This window comes from Arctopsyche grandis, chromosome 12 (genome assembly GCF_051622035.1).
Source record: "Arctopsyche grandis isolate Sample6627 chromosome 12, ASM5162203v2, whole genome shotgun sequence".
NCBI classification, from domain to species: domain Eukaryota; kingdom Metazoa; phylum Arthropoda; class Insecta; order Trichoptera; family Hydropsychidae; genus Arctopsyche; species Arctopsyche grandis.
In genome coordinates, this window is record NC_135366.1 from 12618430 (window position 1) to 12640444 (window position 22015).

General features: G+C 31.9%; 2 protein-coding genes across 2 annotated transcripts in view; both read left to right on the forward strand.

The window, feature by feature from the left end:
• Window positions 1-22015, forward strand: part of LOC143920309 (myogenesis-regulating glycosidase-like) — a 950780-nt gene that overhangs the window by 194214 nt on the left and 734551 nt on the right. The gene's annotated exons all lie outside the window — the stretch shown is intronic.
• LOC143919775 (uncharacterized) lies at window positions 7991-11444 on the forward strand. The gene is made up of 2 exons (XM_077442295.1): window positions 7991-8350; window positions 9987-11444. The coding sequence occupies exons 1-2, from the start codon at window positions 8164-8166 to the stop codon at window positions 10643-10645; spliced, it is 846 nt and encodes a 281-aa protein (XP_077298421.1). The 5' UTR covers window positions 7991-8163; the 3' UTR covers window positions 10646-11444.

Genomic DNA, 22015 nt, shown 5'->3' on the forward strand with positions numbered 1-22015 from the left:
AATAATCATTGATTTTAAAAAATGTCTTGTGCCTCCAACCAATATATTTATCTTGACAAAAATTTCGAAAAAGTAGGTTTTTTTTTATACATATATCTCTTTTTCGAGAGTAGTTTCTATTTTTTTTACTATTAAAAAATAAAAGTTTAATTCTCACCTAATGAAGTTTATTTGGGTCGATTATGGTAAATTTCGACTTATTAACGAGAATTCAAAGTCGCTGTTTCGATTGAAAGTCCACATACAAAGCGCGCCGTGGTTGCAATGAGTGTTTGTATGGGATTTTGTAAAATAAAAAGTCAATTAAAAAACTCGTGCAATTACAGAATAATTATTTTTCGGCATTGTAGTGTAGAAAAATAAGCCATCGAAGCTCAACAAATAAATTTAATCAAAGTTTAACAAATAAATAGCTTATTGTATAAGAACATTTTCAAGGTTTCCCGTGACGATATGAATTTTCAATTAGAGAGAACAACCGGCTTTATGATTTCCAATAAAGCGACTATCAATGATATAAAAGAAACTTATTCAAAACAAAACCAATATTAAACAACAAAAGTTCAAACAAATTCGATATTAATACAAGCGTTATTTTCAGAAAATCGTCATTTTTTTCATGTTCCCGTGATTATTTTGAAAATCAAAGTCATTTAGAGCTTCCTTTGTACCTATCGTCTGAACACAAAAAATACGAAATTTAGGAAATGTAAGCTGGCCAAAATTTCCTATTTTGACGCAAATTTCAATGAAATTTGTATTTAACGTTCCCTTAAAACGACGAAAACTTACTAGTAGGTTCATCGATGAAAATCCAAAATTTGCGTTAGCAAAAATGCTCCGGCTTAATATATGTACATACATGATATAAACATACATACTACTCTTTTGTATGTAAAAAACCATGTAATGCACATTGTATACGATAAATACAGAAACCTCATTCATAGAGCGTAAGTAGTTCTGTTTTATCAGTCTTCTGAATGAAGTTCATTGTATGAAAAGCGTACATTGCATCGTATGAAAAGGCTTATCCGGTATGATACGTTATACCTGAGCATTCAAGAAAGATGGTATGAATCCAGTTTGTGTAATTATGGAACTGCTGTTATATTGTACACATAAAAGTATAACTGTTCATCTTACATACTTTTATGACGTGTAAAGATTGGAGGCATGATTACTATCTGAAAGAGAAATGTGTTCAAGTTTTCATATGACTGGATGGTTAGTTGAAATGAATGATAAATATTTTAATTGTAAAAAGCTGTTGTATATCATCCAATTTTTATATCATTACTCAACGATAGCGTTTAATGAATATGTACGCAACTTCTTTATAAACCGTTTACGACTATCACGTTCATCAGTGTAAATGCCTTATTAAGATTCATCATTAAGTCAGATCAATATATTATATATTTTTTTCGCTTGTTACAATTCCATCGATTGGTGCGTGCTTGATTACAAATGTGAACCACTTTTCTACCGGTTATATTTATAATCGATCGCCACACGCACGATTATTATTCATTGTTATCACATTGTTGTAAACTCGTTCGATATTTTTATTTTTCGCGAATGCCGTAAATAACCAGTAAAGTTTCATCGGAGTCATAGAAAAATAAATAGAGCGAACACGAATCAAAATAAAAGAGACTCAAATGTGACCGCTGACATTTCATCACATTCACGACGGTCCAATTTGAATATTGTTTCAATTGTCATTAATAAAGAGAAAAATTGAGTGACCAAAAACTAGGACAATTTCAAATACATGTGGTAGAAAATAATGTCAAGATACCGTTACGTTTCGTTCGCAAAGGTAAACGTATTTTGAGCACAGGTGTACATTAGACTAAATGTCCATATATGGTGAGATCATCTTATATTCGATTTCACTGCAAATTCGCATAATTGTTGCATACATATACTAATTGTTATCTCAAAATCTATCACGTATGAATAGTGTGAATCGTCGTTGAAAAGAAGTGTGTCTTCACAATGAATTTTTAAGCGAAAAAAATATACATACATATTCACAATGAGTGAAATTGAAATTACGGTCTTTTGTTTTCAGTGAGTTATGTGAGAGTAATCTATGAGTTTAATGCAATTTTGATGACGTGCGGTTTAAAACTATTATAAATAGAAGGTCAAACTTCAGATTAGATTATTGTTATACATATAATATACATTACCTGGTTTTATATTACCTGAATACAATATATATTAGCTGATTTTTTTTAAATATTTTGTTACATATATAATATATATATATATATATATATATATATATATATATATATATATATATATATATATATATATATATATATATATTTATTTATTTATTTAATAGTTTTGGACCATTGTGGCATTACAGGAAGAACCTAATGCGCCACAATGGCCTACATTTGAAAAATATATAAAAACATGATATAAAAACAAGTAAACTGTAAATAAAGGAAAAAAGCAAAAGCAGAAAACATGGTAAAATAAAATAAAAAAAATAAAAAGTAACAAAAGGAAAATAATACATCATTCAGAGAGAAAAAAAAAATAACAAAAGTGTAAAAATTAAAAATAAAATCCATAAATCCCATTCTTTGTTTACACTGAACAAAATTAAAATAGTATATAAAAATATACAAAGGAGAAAGAAAAAGTAAAATAAAATAAAACAAAATATAAATAAAAATAAAATAACAGCGAGGCCCAAATGGAAGAGAGTAGATTAAGATTCCACTCATTCATCCCATTCAAATTAAGAAAGTAATGATGAGCGCAGGTTACCAGATAAATATGTTAAAATAATATCCGATAATCTACGCTCCCCAAGGTGGAAAATATCACATTCAGGGACAGCAGCAACGATTTCATTGAGAAGTCGAATAGCTCTTGGAATAGGAGCCATTCGAAAAAGAGCTGTGCGAGCAGCAGGTACAACCATCAAATGATGATGTCTACCACGCACATAATTATTAGGGACATAAAGTCCCAACTGTTCCAGCAACAACGGGCATGACGTATTACCACGCAATATATATATATATATATATATATATATATATATATATATATATATATATATATATATATATGTATATATACTTGAAAATAATTCAATATAAGTATGTATTGTTTTCATAAGAAGCAATATCATTTTGTTATATTTGTATAATAATCTACATATTATATATTATTTATATAATAATTATAACGAACATTCTTCTATTGAATTTTCTAGCCTTGAACTATCGAGGTTCACGATTCGATTATATTTATTTAATTATTCAATTTTCCTCTCAGCATTGACTAATCTATGCGGTTACGAGATCTTGTTAGACTTAAAAATAAAATCCTTTTCTAGAATTTCTACAAATTAAATTCTACAAAACCATCGACCAGACGAAGCCGTGAACTTATACTTGGTACATATTATATGTATAAATATTTGTCGATTTTCAAATGAGCATTTAAGTGGAAAAAAAATGTGTACACATAGTTTTACGGAAAATGTGATGTCGCGTGGGCTATAATGACTTCGAAGTGCGAACTTGAATTTCGATTTTAAGCAATCGCCCATATAAAAATGATTAAATTTATGCACTATATAACATTCAATAAAAAATATTTTAGGATGCTTTGTGCGGATAAAGTCTATAAACATCCGAACGATCATTTAATAGGTCCACGTGCCTCTTATATAATATAAGTAAAATGCAATTCCCATAACGAACTGGCACAACAGTGTGGCCCATTGTAGTATGCATACAGTTCGATCTGATCGATTAGGGTAAATGGGTTAAACGCATTAGCACGATAAGCCGATACGGGTTGCACAAATATGTAAATACACACACACACACACACTCAAATACCTAATAATGGATAACCGGTTTCTGGGAAATAGTTATGACAAGGCAAGAACGCCCTTTTATTGAAATTAATATACGGAGCGATTGTAATCAATCCAATAGCCAAATTTGGGAGTGTAAATATAAGCCATGTGTACGTTCAGAAAATATACACACATACATACATATATGTTGATACAAGTTTCAACAAGTGAAAAAATTTCCCATTGTTGCACATTTCATGTTTATACAAAGCCTTCTCCGACATATTGACATACAAATGCTGACATTTGTTCTAGTGAGTAGGTACCGGTACAGAAATTACAGACTGGCATCATTTCAGTGATGAAAATATACATAAGGTTATAGGTTATGGAAAAACGGTAGTTTAATTTTTTAATCTTAAATTTCAATAATAGTCAGTTAATGTGTGTTAATAAAAATGGTCTTTATAATAATAACAAATTTTAATTAAAAACATGATTTTGACGACTTCGACATCATGCATCATTTACCCAATAAATATAGAAATATTTTTCTATATATATATATATATATATATATATATATATATATATATATATATATATATATATATATATATATATATATATACATATATATATATATATATATATATATATATATATATATATATATATATATACATATATACACCCAGCGCAAAGCGAAGCTTATCAATTGCATCAAAAGCAAATAACGATATATTTTGAAATACTAGGAAAGGAATTAAAAATAATAGTTTTCGTAATCAAAAAATCGATAAAAACGAATTTTTTTTTCTTCTTCAAGCTTTTCAACAAGGGAGGTGGGTGGACGAAATAAGGAAAATTTGTGGGATGAGGTGGATGAGAGTTGCGCGGAACAGGTTGTTAATTATGATGATGATATGTAATGTACATAGTCTTATAAGATTATGGCAGCTGAAATTGTGTAAGTACATATTTGCGGACATTTTTGGCTGTTCCGAGAGTCTTCAATTCAAACTTCCTAAGCTTGTACTATAAAGTTGGCGTCATTTGTTGCCTTTGTTTGGGCTTTAGTGACGTCAAAACCTTCAAAGAACAAAAATGCCTAACTATGTCAGTTTGAGCATATCTTTGATTTGAGAACAAACACACATCAGTTAAATGACGTCAATGAAATTTTTGAAATGGCGAAAACAAACTCCAACAGTAATACTGAGAAATCAAGCAGAGCTTTTATGTATAGTAACGTCAAGCTTTCGTCGGGTAATTATCGAAATAAGAATCATCATAAAAACTTTATGATCGTGTTGTGGTAATGGGTGAGTTAGTTTTACTCCTACATTTCTATTACGGCACTTGGAAACAAGTGTTAAAAGTTTGATAATTTCGTAATTGCGTCGGGTAGTTGTTAAGGACTTCACGATTGCGTCACCGCGTTTTCACGCTTTTCGGATATTTTCCAGAGTATCATGTCATTGCGTCAGTCGGCGTCTGCGGGTTTTCCGTTAACACCTGTTCGTAGAAACACATGTTTCGTTTGGCGCCAAATAAAAAAAAATCCGCCTAAACACTTGCTTCCACATTTCAGCGAACTATCACAATCAGTGCCACGTGGAAATTCAATGGTTTTGATGAAACAACCATAAACAAGACACCAAATATTATTACATAAAACGTGTGTATGAATACTAACGTTATTTAGAGCATTTTTTTCAATCAGGACCAAGTGTAATGCTCTGGGCGCGAGGGGGTAGGTTCGACACCGCGTTCTGGAATTAATTATTTTTTCAAATATCGTTAAAATATAAATTAATTTCAATTCAATAATTTCAGTTAAAAATATATATTTCATTGTTTTATATGAAAACAAACAAAATGGTTCAAAACCTCGCTAAATAAAATTGTTGTAATTACGTATGTCGAGAACGAAATTTCAATTATTATGTATATATATATGTATATATATATATATATATATATATATATATATATATATATATATATATATATATATATATATATATATATATATATATTTATATATATTTATATATATCATGTCAAATTTATACGCGAAATATGTAAGTACATATGTATGTATGTACGTCACAGGTTTCCGTACGTCACTGTGGCATTTATTATGAAATTTTATATTATGCAAAACGAGATGTAACATAATATAACAAAAAAACAATGTAATCCAAGAGTTGACTTAGCCCTTGACGTAGTAAGAAATTTCTAACGAAAAAATATGTGCAGACATTTACGTGTACAAATATTGTTGTTTTATATGTTATATAAATATTAATTTCGAGAAAAAACTGTTTTGGAATTCAGTTTGATGTTTTTTCACAATGATTTTCCAGATAAAAGGATCAAAAATATACGTTTAATGGCTAAAGATCCGCAGTTTAATTTGTTGAAACAAATAATATGACTGTTGAAAACGATTGCCGATCACAGTGTTTTAACAACAAAATATTTTGCGTTGTTTTATTATTTTTATACATATGTATTTGCTCTATTTTGACGAATTGGGGCAATCTGTCAATTACTAATGCGTTATTTTATTAGATGTAAATAACAAAGAACATTAAATTCGACACCAACCAAATAGTCAACGACGTAGATAAGACGATTTGAACTTAATAAAAATTAGTATGAAGACTGGTGCTAATTTGTTTATTATTTACATATTACGAAGTAGATCTTAAATTTCAACATAAAACTTTCATGTTTCAAGTTCAAGAAAAATGATTAGCGTTTGTTTGTTAACTGGTGAATAATTTACTTGTTTTACATTTAAACTTTCTTTCAGCATTACTTGAAAGAGATTGCAAAAGGCCAACCTTAAAAGCTTTTGGAATTATATGTCCTTGACCTCAAAAAATATGTACATACATATATACATACATATGTATGTACGTATGTGTCGTCAGTGAGGATAGGGGCTCGGGCTCTATTTCTCTGGAAAGAGGGGTTGCCTATTGTCAATTTCTATTGTTAACCTTTTTTGCTCTTTAGCTTTGTAGGACAATAGAAATTGTCAAAAGGCAACCCCTCTTTCCTGCGAAATAGAACCTGAGCGCCTATACATAGTCATAAATAGAGTGTGGACCCAAAGCGCGCCGCTCATTGTTCAATTGTTGTAAATGCTTTGTACAAAAGGTTCGGCAAACCTTTAACAATGCATTTACAACATTTGAACAATGAACAGCGCGCTCTGGGTCCGGGCTTTAGTCATCAGTGCTTTCATTCGATGGGTTTTCGAGGGTTTCCACAAAAACTTAGTTCAAAATTTCAAATAGCTAGAAACCTGTTATGAAATGTATAAAAAATAGACTTTTAATTTCCAGAAATTTGTATTCGATTAAACCAATGCGCCTTCCTGGACAATTAATTACAAACAATGCAACATTTTTTATTATTACATAAATCACTGTATTTCCAGAAGTTGAAGAACACGAAATAACAATTAATTACAGAATTAATCCATTGAGAAATCTATGGATTTAGATTTTTTTACCTAATTTTTACAAATTATACACAAAATAAATACAGAAGATTTGTGATAACAGGAAAGATGATGATTTTTTTAATTTTGAGGAACCGGTTCAACAATGATCAGATAAAATTGGCAAACTCTGATAAGAAACGATCGATTTGGAGTCATAAATACCCCCAAATCTAACCTGCTGGTTAGATTTGGGGGTATTTGTGACGGATTATGTCGGATCGAATCCACTGATCACTTGGTGTTAAACATACACGCTACCATTAAGCTATACTGCTGGCTGAAATGCTCCGACTCTGCAACTCCGACTCTGACTACAACTCTGATACTATGTTGTTACATTAACGTATGCACCAAAATTTTATCAAAAAGTATTTTTTTTTTTAAACTTTGGAAATTTCAATTACGACAGTCAATCTTCAAGCGAGAACCTAACACCATGCTTAGCTTATCTATTAATTAAATTAACCATTATGAAAATTAAAAACAAAAATATTAATAAAAAAAATCACAGCAAATTATTACTCATTTTCATTTTAAACTAATTATAAATTTCAAAAAGATTTCAACAATACAGAGCCACGTGCACTGGCTCAAAAATATCTCTATTCTCGATACAAATCACCACAATGCAGTTGTCGTACAACGTTGAAACATTTGCCGTACAAAGTTGCCGTGGGTCGATAGTTGAGTTGAGGTTATGTAGCAGACGCGCGTGGCTGGCAGCGTGGCGGGACGTGTCGCATATTTGTTTATACATTAGAATCATCACTATCTTTTGATTTCGCATAAAAACAACATGACTGACTTCATCAACTTGAACATTGAGACGGTCGAGTTCATAAGAGCAATAAAAGAGAGACGACCGCTTTGGGATTCCGCGTGTCCAGACTACGTCAGGATCGATAAAAAGAGACAGTGCTGGTTGGAAGTGATTAATGTTTTCAAGAGCGAAGAATATTCTAAGAGGGAAAGGAATCATTTCGGTGAGTGTTGATAAATAAATTAATAGATTGCTTTTCTTTTAAAATAACTCATTATATGTATATATTTTTACATACCTCCTTTACGTTTCACTTCGATTACAATTCAGGAAAAAGTTTGCCTCTTATCCAATCGTTTTCATACTTTGCCATATTGCTCATTTTGATCATCAATATAAGTAAATGGATCCTCCGCCAGTACGATGGTGCAAAAATATCGTATAAGATGCGTTTGAAATCTGCCCGGCGAGATAGTCGTTGACGTTTATCCACCGTTTGTTTATTATTTTTAAACATAGATGGCGGTAGTAAAATAAAATTATTACTATTTTATTCAAAATAATAATTTTATTTACAAATTATAGAAGAGGTATGTTTTTAAAAAACTTTTTTTTAGGGTGCGATTTAACTGTACATCGAGAAAAATACTTACATAGTACATATCTTAAAAAAAATGTTTGTCCATTAAAAATTTGCATTATTTTCGGTCTATTAAACAATCTGGTATTAAGCATCGAATAAAATATTTTGGCATTATAAAGTGACCATTAAAAAATATGAAACGATCATTCGAAAAAATAGATTTTAGCATTAGAATAGATACAAAAAGTGGCAATGTTGCAGTCTACCGCTATTTACAACTGTCAACTGTCAAAAGTGTTTAGTTTTGGTTACGTTTTATATATGTAGAGTCGAGGCCAAGGTCGAAGGTGCCGAAGGTCGCAAGCCGAAGAGTAATAAAAAAGAAGGAATCCAGTAGAGAGAAGCGTTGGTCGTTTCCTGTTCGTATTTTGGTATTCGCAACGTTGCCGATGCAGTTAATCTGTCATTTTAATACACAATTCATCCGCTTTTTAAGTAGCAAATATTTTTTTCATGATCAAAGCAAAGTTTCTAATGCAATCTGTATCCGTCATTTAGAAATGCACACATTTTTTTGTAATATACAGAAACTATTTTTAATGTACAAAAAATATTTTAAATTTCTTTTTTAAATGCACATTTATTTTATAAAATGGACGTTTCAATTATTCACTATTTTTTATTTTTTGTAAGTTATGTATTTACGCTCTTCATTTTGACAATTTTTTTACAAGCTTTGAATTATTTAGTTTTCTAATACCGTGGTAAAAGTCGCAGTCTAATTCAGTGCTTCCCAATTTTTCGCGGATCCCCCGAATTCAATCCGACGACCCCTCCCCTTAATCAAACATTTTAAATGCTTAAAATAATTGAACTTGCTATTTGTTTGCGTGTAGCAGTTAAACTTTCAAATATAAATTTGACATATACTTTCACTTTCAACTTGAAATTTCAACTTGCATCATATGTATGCCACTTAAATTTCTTGTAAACTATAGAATTTTCAAAGAAATCGAAATATACATGTACATACATATGTATGTATAAATTTACTTTTTATTTATTATTGTTTGAAATTAAAAATCCAAATTGATCATCTAAATTTGTATTTTGAATGGTTTTATTTCATTTGATATGATTCCTCAACGTTTCTATAGATATACAAAATATTAACACTTTAAAAATTAGAAAATGGCATTCACATTTCATCCATAATATTACTACCAATAAGCATATGTATATCGGATAAAATAAAATAAATTTATATATTTTTCAGGCTCTTTGCTCCAGAAGAAATGGAAGAATCTTCGAGGCAGTTACACGCGAGAATTGGCAAAGAAAGGAGAACCTGGTGACCGCAAAAGTACTTATCTCTATTTTGAGGAATTATCATTTTTAAGAAATGTGGTCACAGTGAAGGGTATCGAAAACATTGCATCATTTCGATCTCCATTAGAAAAATTTAAGTCTCAAAAACGGCTGGCAGAATTCGGCGAGTCCTCACACCCATCAAAAATACAGTCCGTGTCTACGATTCCAAATGCGTCCGTTTTAGACGATGAAATTCTAACAGTCCTCAATAAAAGCATTCGTTTGAGAGAAGAACGCGAATATCAAATGGAACAAGACAGTGAACGTATGTTTCTCTTGTCATTGGTGAGTTTTCTCAAAATGGTACCCGAGGAGAAGAAATTGGACCTTAAAATTGAAATTATGGACGTCATTAAGAGGTCCATTAATCCACGACAAGCACCTTGTTTGACATTTTTACCAGAAGCTCAAGATACTCAAAGTGCATTAGAAACATCAAATACACATACTCGATCAGCGTCAACGTCGTTCTTACCCAAAAATTTTTCAATCAAATCAGAACCTGAACTAATGATCGAAAATTCTAGTCAAAGTTCAGACAATTATACCTATAGTAGTGATTAGGCAGTTAAATAATATCGATATTTTTAGGTTAAAATTGTACTATTAATTAAATAAAAAAAATAAATTATGCTTTCCTTTATATTATACTATCACATATTTATATTTGTGCCCAGATTCATATTCATATTCTCGTATTAGATACAATAGTATAATATATGTATTCTGTAGTTCGAATTGCACGCAAACAATTACGGATACGAAAAATTAGTACGTTTGCATAAAACGTGGCTTTTTTCACACGTTCATATCACAGTTCTACTCGGTTTAACTATGTCGAAAGTGTTGACTGAAAATTTTAACACACTAGCTTTTTACATGGACGATATACAAATGAACCGATTGCAAAATGTTACGGTACGATTCAGAATATTCGCCAAAGCGATTACGTCACGAAAGTTAGATTACGCTCTGCGTACTATATCTATTCACTTTAAAAGGATCCAAATCGAAATAGTAAAAACGCCGTTGCGCAATCAACGTAAAGATTATATTATGGCAATTGTACAAAGTAACTGTTGCACAACGGACATTGCAGTTGGATTTAAAGTCGCATTATGTATGTGCCATAATTGCGTCGACGTGTCGTCATTTGGGAAGCCTCAACAATGTCAGCATAGTAAGGGCGTTTTAACACGAATGCCAACGTGGGGGCGGTTGTCAGTGCATGTGAAAATAGTTTTATACATTTATAATTTTGCCACGGTAACATTACAGAGTAGTTCCAAGTCATCACCATGGCTAACCAAAAAAAAAAATACAATAATAATGCTGGAAATAAACACGAAAAGAAAATCAAGCTAAAAATAAACATAAATATGAAATAAATATAATAATAAAATATCACGTTTACGATCTCAAATTAAATAATCCTTAAATCATATCAGCATATTTTGGATTTAAGAAATCCAAATTAACAGAAATCTGGTTGAAGAGCTTGATAAAATTTGTACGTGCCACAGGAGAATAGGACAAACTGCGGCATCTAATGTACCTGAATTGGGTAGGAACATTGAAGCTCAATTTTGCAAGAATTTGAGGATTGCTCACCAAACTAACTAGTAACTTATAGAAATGTTTGCCCAAATATACTTTTTATTTAAATTTAGTGTATCAGTGGCGTGCAGTGAAAATCTCTGTTTTTGTCGTACAATCTCACTTGTAAGCGAGCAGGATACAAGGGGGGTCGGTGTGACGTCACCTACATCATCATCATCATCATCATCATCTATAGCCATTCACCATCCACTACTGGATGAAGGCCTCTCCAACACACTTCCACTCGTCCCTGTTGTGCGCAACTCTCATTCATCACGTCCCACACTTCATAATTTCTCTTACCTATCTTCCCTGCGGTCTTCCTTTTACCCTTTTGCTTTGTCTCGGGTACCATTTTAGCACTTATTTTGTCTACCTTTCGTCCATTATTTTAGTCACATGGCCCGCCCATTCCATTTCAATATCTTCACTCTATCCACTATCCTTGTCGGTAAACGGATTATTCCGCAAAAAGCGATCTCGCGCAAGTCACTAAAATCTTGATCTAGCACTCGAGTTCTCATTAGTGCAATATTTCACATGAGTAGCTTTGGATTGATGGTGCCAGATGTTCCATGATCCGAGATTTTAGTGACTTGCGCGAGATCGCATTTTGCGGAATAATCACCGAACCATCCTTGTCATACTTTTCACCCACGTATTTCGCTTCCTGTCTTTCCTCGTTATGCCAAGCATTGAGTGCATTGGATTTTGTGTAGCATCTTGACGTTCAATATCCACGTTTGACATCCAAATTTCATCACTGGAAAAACATATTGATCGAAGATCTTTTTCTTCAGAAAGTGGCATTTTTTTTTATTTAAAAACGGCATTCGTCCAAATGCACTATATAGTCCCCCTTATATCCTGCTTTCGCACACTTTAAGTATGGCTGTGCGATAAAAACAGGAAGATTTCAACGGCACGCCACTCGTATGTGCATACATATAACAAAACATTCAAATTGAGCGCTTAATGTATGTATATGTAATATACAGCTTGTTTAATTAAGGTACATACAGATGTAGGCGAGTGCGTTTCATGCAATTTCAGTATTTTTGCAACAGTTGCACTGTCACGCTCACGTGTTCCGATTTTATACTGCTTATATTGGATTGTTTACATGCGTTTATAATTAGAATTAATCGTACACGGACCGACGCGTTAATGTTTCGCTATGCAAAACTTGCGATTACACCGTAATAGTTATGGATTATGTAATATTTATATGTAGTACGTACATACATAGGTGTTTTATTGTAATTTATGCGCGTCTATGTATGTCTGTATGTCGCTATGAAACTATGGTAGAAGATGGTACAAGTGTGGTATATATGTATTATAAGTAGTTTTATAGTGGTCATTGCAAGGTCGACACGAGAGAATCAATTTTGATCTGGTTGATGGCCTTTAATTGAATAAAGACATCTTGCTCAGAAATAGATTTGCTTATCTTCAGTTTATGTATGTAGCACACGGTCTCTATTGTGTGATATATGTATTATGTCACGGAAAATGTGCACATTTGAAAGTTATGTAGGTTGGATAGGAAATTCGTTTGTAATATTCTGTAAACACATTACGATGTGAGATATTGTGAATGTATGTGTTTTTAAAAATGTGAGATAAATATCTTGGTTAGCGTTTATACGGTTTTTGTACTATTGAAAGGTAATTTAAATTGCAACAACTGTAATCAAAATACAACAACTGCTACCGGGCTCTCTTCGGGCTACCAAGGGTCGCAGATGTTTGTAGAAGAGCACTTGCCTCACTTTGAGGCCATTCTCAAGATGAGATCGGCCCCCCTACGTCGTCGTGTATTTGTATCGTCAAATTGTTTGCTTGCTGCTGCATCTACTCATTTCTGCTCATCTCTACATATATGTTCGGTGGATGGAGCTACTTCACCGACCGCCATAAATAGACATTAAATTGATTAACCATAATAATGATTACTATTATTTATTATTTAATATTTTAATTATTATATGAACATTTGAATATTATTATTATTTAAATTAAGATATTATATGTACTACATGCTGTTTTTGTTGAAAATTTCTTCCATTTGGGCCTCGTTGTGATTTTATTTTTTATTCATATTTTGTTTTATTTTATTTTACTTTTTCTTTCTCCTTTGTACATTTTTATATACTATTTTAATTTTGTTCAGTGTAAACAAAGAATGGGATTTTATGGATTTTATTTTTGATTTTTACACTTTTGTTATTTTTTTTTTTTTTCCTCTCTGAATGATGTATTATTTTCCTTTTGTTACTTTTTTTATTATTTTATTTTACCATGTTTTCTGCTTTTGCTTTTTTCCTTTATTTACAGTTTACTTGTTTTTATATCATGTTTTTATATATTTTTCAATTGTAGGACATTGTGGTGCATTAGGTTCTTCCTGTAATGCCACAATGGTCCATAACTATTAAATAAATAAATAAATAAAACAACTTATATAGATATACCTATCTAAGGTTCATTCATTAGTCTTAGCTCGTACTTGTATGCTGTAACATTTGATTCAACAAGGCGTAAGTAGATATTCTTGTTGACTTTCTTGCCCTTTTCAGAATTCAATTACAAGTTGAAATTATCTCAGACGAATTCTGTCGTTGGAAAATTGACAAATTTTAGTTCATGTTTGCAGACCATAAGCGGTTTAGTTGGGTGCTCCTCGTTTCCGCCCAAAGTTAATTACTCGCAACGCAACTTTCTATGTAACGTAAGTTCGTTAACCGGGGGTTCAGAAGGAAGATGTTGACTTTGGCACTAAATTGATCAGCATCCAAAGGGTGGTCGACCGCATCAGGGTTATAACCCCTCAGAGTCTACTCAACGGCAGTACAAAGTTAGAATGTTTTAATATTTTACTCAAGTTTCAGAGTCGACTTACCAAATTGTCAAATTGAGCTCGCGTTTCACTTTGAGGAAAATTATGAGTACAAGCGTTTTTCTTCCCACACCGAATTCCGACAATATTTCGACTCGGGTAAATAAAGCGTTTTATTACGATTCAAAGCTAGCTGGCTGTATTTTTTTTAAATTAAATCTCGGGTTCAAGATACGACTGGATTTCGCTCACGGCGCAGGTCGTGAACTGTCTGTCTTTGTCGCTGTTTATTTCACTCTAAATTAAATTGTAGTATTTCTCAGTGAGCACACAATTTGAAATATTTAGAAAAGTTTGATAAAAAAATAAATAGAAGCATGTTCATATAATGTAACCGTGTAAATCCTAGAGTAGTCCATCGACGAACATATTATATGTATATTACAGTCCATGTGTTCACTCCGGTTCGTTCATAAACATACTAGTTTCATATACGAACTCTTGGTTTTAGTTTAAATGCTAGCAGTCAAAATCTATTAAAATAGTCTCACCAGGTGTCAAAACGTCAAGTACATATGTATTTAAAAGGGAAATCACAGTACGGCATTACTATAATTCCCGTTTCCGTTAATTCTTAAAATATTGCAACCCAGGGTAAGTATACACATATAGAATATGGGACAAGCGATAAATAATACTTACATACATATGCCAAATAATAATTTGAGCATGAAAAAACTAGTTCGTTTGTCAATTTGTTCTTTTGTGTACACTAAAACTGGCCAGATTGACTCGTGTATGAATAAACTAAAACTTGAGCGAACGAAATTTGCACACTTGAACTGTAATAGATATGTACATAATTATAATACAGAGCGAAAAGTTATGTGTTAACCCATTTTATTTTTTATTTTTGTTTTGACCCAAGACAAAAATTCGACTAATATGAAAGTACCCGCTTCTCTGCTAGACATGAAAATGACATAAAATTACTTTTCCGTTCACGTTTTTATGAGTCATTTTTTTTGTTTGGAAAATATAATTTTTCATATAAATATACAGAGAGGTTTCAAAACTATGCTATATATAGAAAATTGGTGTTTTTCAACGGTTATTCTTGGTGGTCTAACGTGAATTTAAAATTACTGGAATTCATTAGAAGTGGGTATTGGCGGTCGCCAACAATTTTCTTTCGTACGTACTCTTTTGAGGTTTGGAAAATAAATATATAAACGGGTATTGTTATCATGTTTTCGAAGTGGAAACATGCTATGCGTCACGAATAAATCAGGACTACTGTCAAAGAAGCTTACGAGATAATACTATGTACTTATGAGCAAAAGATATAAGATGAATCATAAGTGGAAATTGGATTATGCCTGTCGGTTGCATGTTGCATCTACTGAAGATAGACAAGCTCTAACAACACAACCAAGGATACATTGTAAACGTGTCAAGTGTGCCATCTGTGTGGGACAAGTGGCGAAATACAAAGATCCTCGTGCACTTATCATTTGCCAATTTCGTGACTCACTCACAACAAGTCGTGACTGGCTCATAAAGGCGCCTCGAGTGAAAGTCCCTGCCTGATTTCTGGTCTCGTGGCACGTCTAAACCCAAGTTTCAACAGGTAGCTGCTGCTGCTGTTCGGACGCGTTTGATACTCCTGGGGGCGTGCCTTACGCATACTGATCAGATCGCTCCGTATCGCATCAAAAGACAAGGGCAAAAGGTCACGACGAAAATGTCGATCACGTTATTTAGGTGTATCTGAACAGAATTTGAAACTCGAATTTTCCGCCTCGATGGTAGTAATCATGCAAATGTTGCGTCAGTTCAACTTGTACGTGGTTATAATTGTTAACAGCCCAAACCAACTGGTACAATTGCATTGTCAGCGCATATTGTGCAACGATTGTTGCTAGGCATTCGTCAAACGTTGCACTTGGGTTGCATTTGGTTAGTATCTCCTAGTCGTGTTGCAACGTCCAGTTGTGCACATTTGTACAACGCTCGAAGGTCATCAGGTATCATTACGCGTTTCTCATAATCATGCATTCGAACGTGTGCTCGTTTGCTTTCCATCTCGTCAATGCTTATGTTGGTTAATATCAATACATACCAATAACGCCAGTTAGTAAATGTGACCCAAACCAGGGTTTTATAATGCATTTACATTTTCAGAAGTTTTCCCAATGGGATTTATTCTATTATGGGATTGAGTTGAAGGCTAGATTTCCATTTTATTTTCCGTTCATTGTGTTGCTCATCTATAAAATAGCGACAGTAATAGCTAATGTATTAGCATTATCCTATTGGATTATGCAGATTAAAATAACAGCTCATGCATGCTTAAGTTAATGTAATTGATTAAGTTAAAGCATGCTTAAGTTAAAGTATTAAGGTTCAATCAATAGTCACTCTCTATTTATTTTATTGTATTGAAAACTATACAAGAGAAATTTTTAAACTAGACTGGAAGTTATCATTTTCATACATATTTATATATTATTATGTGTATATTTTTTTCATTTAAGCAAACGATAGCAGCTGCAATGCATATCGTTGCCTCTTTGATGTCGAGTACGTGTTTGATTGAGGCTTGTCTGTTTATTTTGTATGACGAGAGTATTTACTGAAGCTAAATATGTACATCCTTGTCGCGCAGGTTGCATCTGGTGAAACCGTGAAAATCGCAAGGGCAAACTTATCGACTTTACGATGCACATTTTAAAGAAATTGCATATTGGAATTGAAAGCGTTACAACGATGACGAATTTTATTTGATCGGGAAATCGAATGTATTGTGATCTCGAGTGTCACTCGGTTTTTGCTCTCGTGTTGAATTTCAGGTTTTGCTCGCGTTTAGTAAAAGGCTCCTTGTTTATTGAGATAAGATACAAACACAGACATATTTACATGCATACGTATATTTTACTAAGAGAAGCAAACATTTTCGACAGATGAATTTTTAACAAAAAAATTTCCCAGAAACTATTAAGGTCGTTGGATTTTACGTAGTGTTTGTTTGGCATATATTGTTTTCGGCGACTTGTGTAAGCATTTTTTTATTTATCAAAAACAACTTACCAACAACTAAGGGTGTGGTTTGATAGTGGCTGCGGTTAAATTTTGAGACCTTTGAAGTTTCTCAAACATCACTAAAATTATCGATGGCATAATAAGACGTGATATGGAATAAAATATGTTGAGGTAGTTTGAATGATTTTAATTTGCTATCAGATTCGCGTCATTTTACACGTTTAAACGTACATATGTATGTATGTATGTATTTGTATTGTGATATGAGAATGATTTTTAATTTTTTTAATTAATGAAGAAAATACGTTTATAATATATGTATGTATATATATGTATAATGTTTTTAATTTAATTGTTTTTTGAGATAATCTCGGAAAAAAAAATACGTGGGCTTTCGGGAGAGAAATTTGACAAATTCGCTTAAAATATTTAATTAAACATTACAATTAATTAGTTAAATTCGTTTCACACAAATAGGATTTTATATAACAAATTTGATTTAAAAATGACATAATTTTTATGAATACTACACGTACATACAAACATAAGTACGTATGACAAATTCATTACAACATAACTATTGGAATATCGTGAAAATATTAACGCCCAATTAGCGTACTAAACTATAATATCGAATATAACGTAAATTATTATAATTGCTCATTTTTACATAAATAAATATGTACATGTACTTGTGTAAATGTTATTGGTACGATGAGTATCGGATATCGTTTATCCGTTTATCGGATGTGTTATTTACCGTAAATTTTATACACTATACTTATAAAAATACAAAAAACAGGACATGATTATAATATCTCTATATGAAGCCTTATTCATATGTATGTACGAATTTGTCAGTAAAACGGTAAAGTGAAGTATTTATGCACATGTATGTACATACATATTATGTAATATGTATGTATGTATGTATGCACATATGTATGCAGATGTGTATACTGGTGTTAATATCTATGGCTAAGTAAATACACACAACGCGAATAATTGAGCTGATGAGTAACCTGAGTAAGCCTAAATTTCGGAAATTTATATGTACATACATACATATGCATATAAGTATATATAAAGTTGCGTTTAAATAAAACTGATCTCTATCTCGACATAGAAGTTCAGCGAAGAATGAAAAATCGCATTTTCACCGGAGTTATGACATCATTTTTCGATATAATAAAATTGTGACGTATTGTCGCGCCACGATGCCGGCGGGCAAATTTTCCCTCGTGGAAATTTTTCATACACGATAAGCCCACTGTGTCGACGCCGTGTTAACAGCATTCGACCAGATAAAACTGTTGTTATTGTTTCAGACGAAAAAATCGCAGCTTGCCGTACGAAAATCCCGCCCCGATTAGATAAGAGTTTGGCGCCCCGTAGTTTGGGGACCGCAGATTATATTCGGCGCCATCTACTAAAACGCATGCATAGTGAGTACATACATACATGGCATGAACACGTGGTGCGTGAATATTCTAAAAAATGGCCATTTACGATTTGAAAATGCAAGATATGACCTCGGTCGAATTGATCCCTTTTCGCGAGTTGAACTGATCGTGTCGTTTCAGGGTCGGTTTGAAGGAGTTGCAATCGTCTCGAGTGCGCTTGACCTCAACTTGAAAGGTTTTCGTGGACGTTCCACACAGCTCGTTAATGTACTGTGCGAGAAAACATGTTCAAATTCTCAATGGATTGATACGGATTATTTCAATTCGATATGTAACTGAGAAGTTAGACAGAGCAGACAAATTCGTATATTAAAAACAAAATGATATATTAATATAAAATTTAATGTCACTTGCACGTCTGATTTCGAGAAAAGTATGTAATTATTAATTACTAGTGTTGTACCCGATGAAATATTATCGCATGAATAGCGATATTATATTATATATGTATGTATATGTATGTATGATCATTTACTATTAAATGCTAACGAAATTTGAATAGTGTCAAAATACTATTGATTGCCTTTTGATTCCGTACAAAAAACTAATAAAATTGTAATTCGTCGTATGCACCTTCTTTCAATTCAATTCAGTAAATATGTATGAATGTACATATGTATGTATACACGAGATGAATTTACAATACATAGATACGTTTTTTTTCTAATGTAAATTTTGTAGATTTTATATATTTTAATAATGAAATAAATTCCGTAAACTGACCCAGATATAGAAAACAATACATTTTTAAATATAGACTTTTTTTAAGTCATATTTTTAAATTCAACTACGTTGTAGGACGGAAACAAACGATTCTCTTGGAATTCTAAATACGGCTTGGATTTTATAGAAAAAAAACACCACCTCGTTATTTGTGTTAAACCCTACATATTTTAGAAAAACAGAAAATGTGCATAAATATTTACGATATTTAAATTTACACTAATATTTCACATGATTACAGTGAATATAGATACTATTTATGTATGTACATATGTATGTATGTATATAAGTAGACCGAATGGGATCGAAATGTAAAATAATGATGTCAAAGGTCAAATAAAAACAATTAAAAGGGGACTTTTCCTTGTATTTGGCCGGATATAACCCAGATGTCTAAAAAACAGATTGTTGTACTTTAAATTTCATCAAATTTACGACCGCAACTTGGTCAAATATCACGGCTAATTGTGATTTACCATCTGGGTCAAAGATTGTCGCCAACGTATATATAATATGTACATATGTACATACATACAAATAATGGTATAATAGTGGAGTTTAACTTTGATAAACTTTGTGTTCATACAGATAATTGAAAAAAAATAAAGTAGAACTGTACTGGTTTAGGCCAGATAATATGTTTAAAATTAATCTGAAAAATTTACTCTGTCAAACAATAGTATTATACGACTTTCCACTTTAAAATACTTTGATAAGGTGAGATTATGCTTTATCAAATAATACTCGAAATGTTGCATCAAGTGTAAAGAAGAAGCAACAATTAATTGAAACCACAATGCAATGCAAATACAAATTTTAATCTAAAATTAGTATGGTTATCACTTATCAGCTACAAGTAAAAATACCACATCCGCCCGTTTGCAATAACAATTTTTTTCACAATCTACATACATACATACATGCTATTTGCATAAGTGTTCTTCAAAAACAGAAATTTATACGACAAACAATATTTTTAACAGATAACACACCTATGCAGTAGAATGAAAACTAATTATATGTATGAAGCAGAGGGTATTCATTTAATCAAATTTAAATATTGGAAAATGCGTTTACCACGAATTAATCTAAATTTACTCCACTTGATCACGTTGGAATGCTTGTTAATACGGTGGTTATTATTAACGAACAGGGGTGTAATCGGGTTCGTAAAGATAATAAGCAATTTTGGCAGGATGTTGGCTCAACTTGCCTTGCGGATAAAGTGAAAAACAATTTTGATCCTCCTTTTTTTCGCCATTTTATTTTTTGTCACGAAGTGGACCAATTCTGTTTTTTTAGGACACGACCTAATAATTTTAACCCAATTTTGAGGAAATGAAACGAAGGAGCGACAAAAGTGTGTCGCTTCCGAAATGCACAGCTTGGGATTAAATCTAATTAGAATTTTAGCGACAAATTGGGGAATTAGTAAGTTTAGAGGCTGTTTTGAACTGAACGAAGGCTAGGATTGAAGGACCAAATACGATAATTGACTTAATATGAGGTCGTTGATCAATGTTACAGGTGATAAACAAACCGATTTGTTTAATAACTAACAGTTAGTACATACATAACTAAGTGATGGTCATCTTGACTTATTGTAAAAAAATAAGAATAGGAAGAAGTTTGTACATATACAAATATTAGTATACCTAATCATAATAAACCGACTTGGTGATGCAATATGTGCTGTGAAAATTTCAACAGCCAAGAAGAAACCTCAAATTTTCCACTAATGCACATATATTTCCAGATAAGTACTAACAGTAAAATAAACACCAGTAACTTTTTCCAGTTCTATGATATTTTCATACATTTTTTCACACATGCATATAATTCATCAAACAATGATTTTAAGCAAATTCATACAAATTTTCCTCAATAACATAATTCGCACACTGACCAAATATTGTACCTTCATCCGCTTACAGCAGACTTTTCTCTTAGTAACTAATTATTTACATATACACATATATGTATGTATGTATTATATTTTCACATCTCTAAATTAGTCCATGTACATATGTATATGTACATATGTACATAGCTTCGACACCTGACGCATTTTAAATATAACGTGCACAAATAAAAAAAAAACAATTGTCTCAGCGTAGAAGGGTTTCTGATTTGTTAATTTTATATAAGATTGCTAATGGTATTCTTGACACATCTGTTTTAAGTGCGATTAATTTTAACGTTAATGCCCGATTCACCAGATGCACAAATCTTTTTTATCCACCAATTTGTCAAAGCAACACCTCT

Coding starts and splice junctions, on each gene's coding strand:
- LOC143919775 (XM_077442295.1), top strand. CDS start 8,164: ATGACTGACTTCATCAACTTGAACATTGAGACGGTCGAGTTCATAAGA. Junction 8,351..9,986: donor GAGGGAAAGGAATCATTTCG/GTGAGTGTTGAT, acceptor TATATTTTTCAG/GCTCTTTGCTCCAGAAGAAA.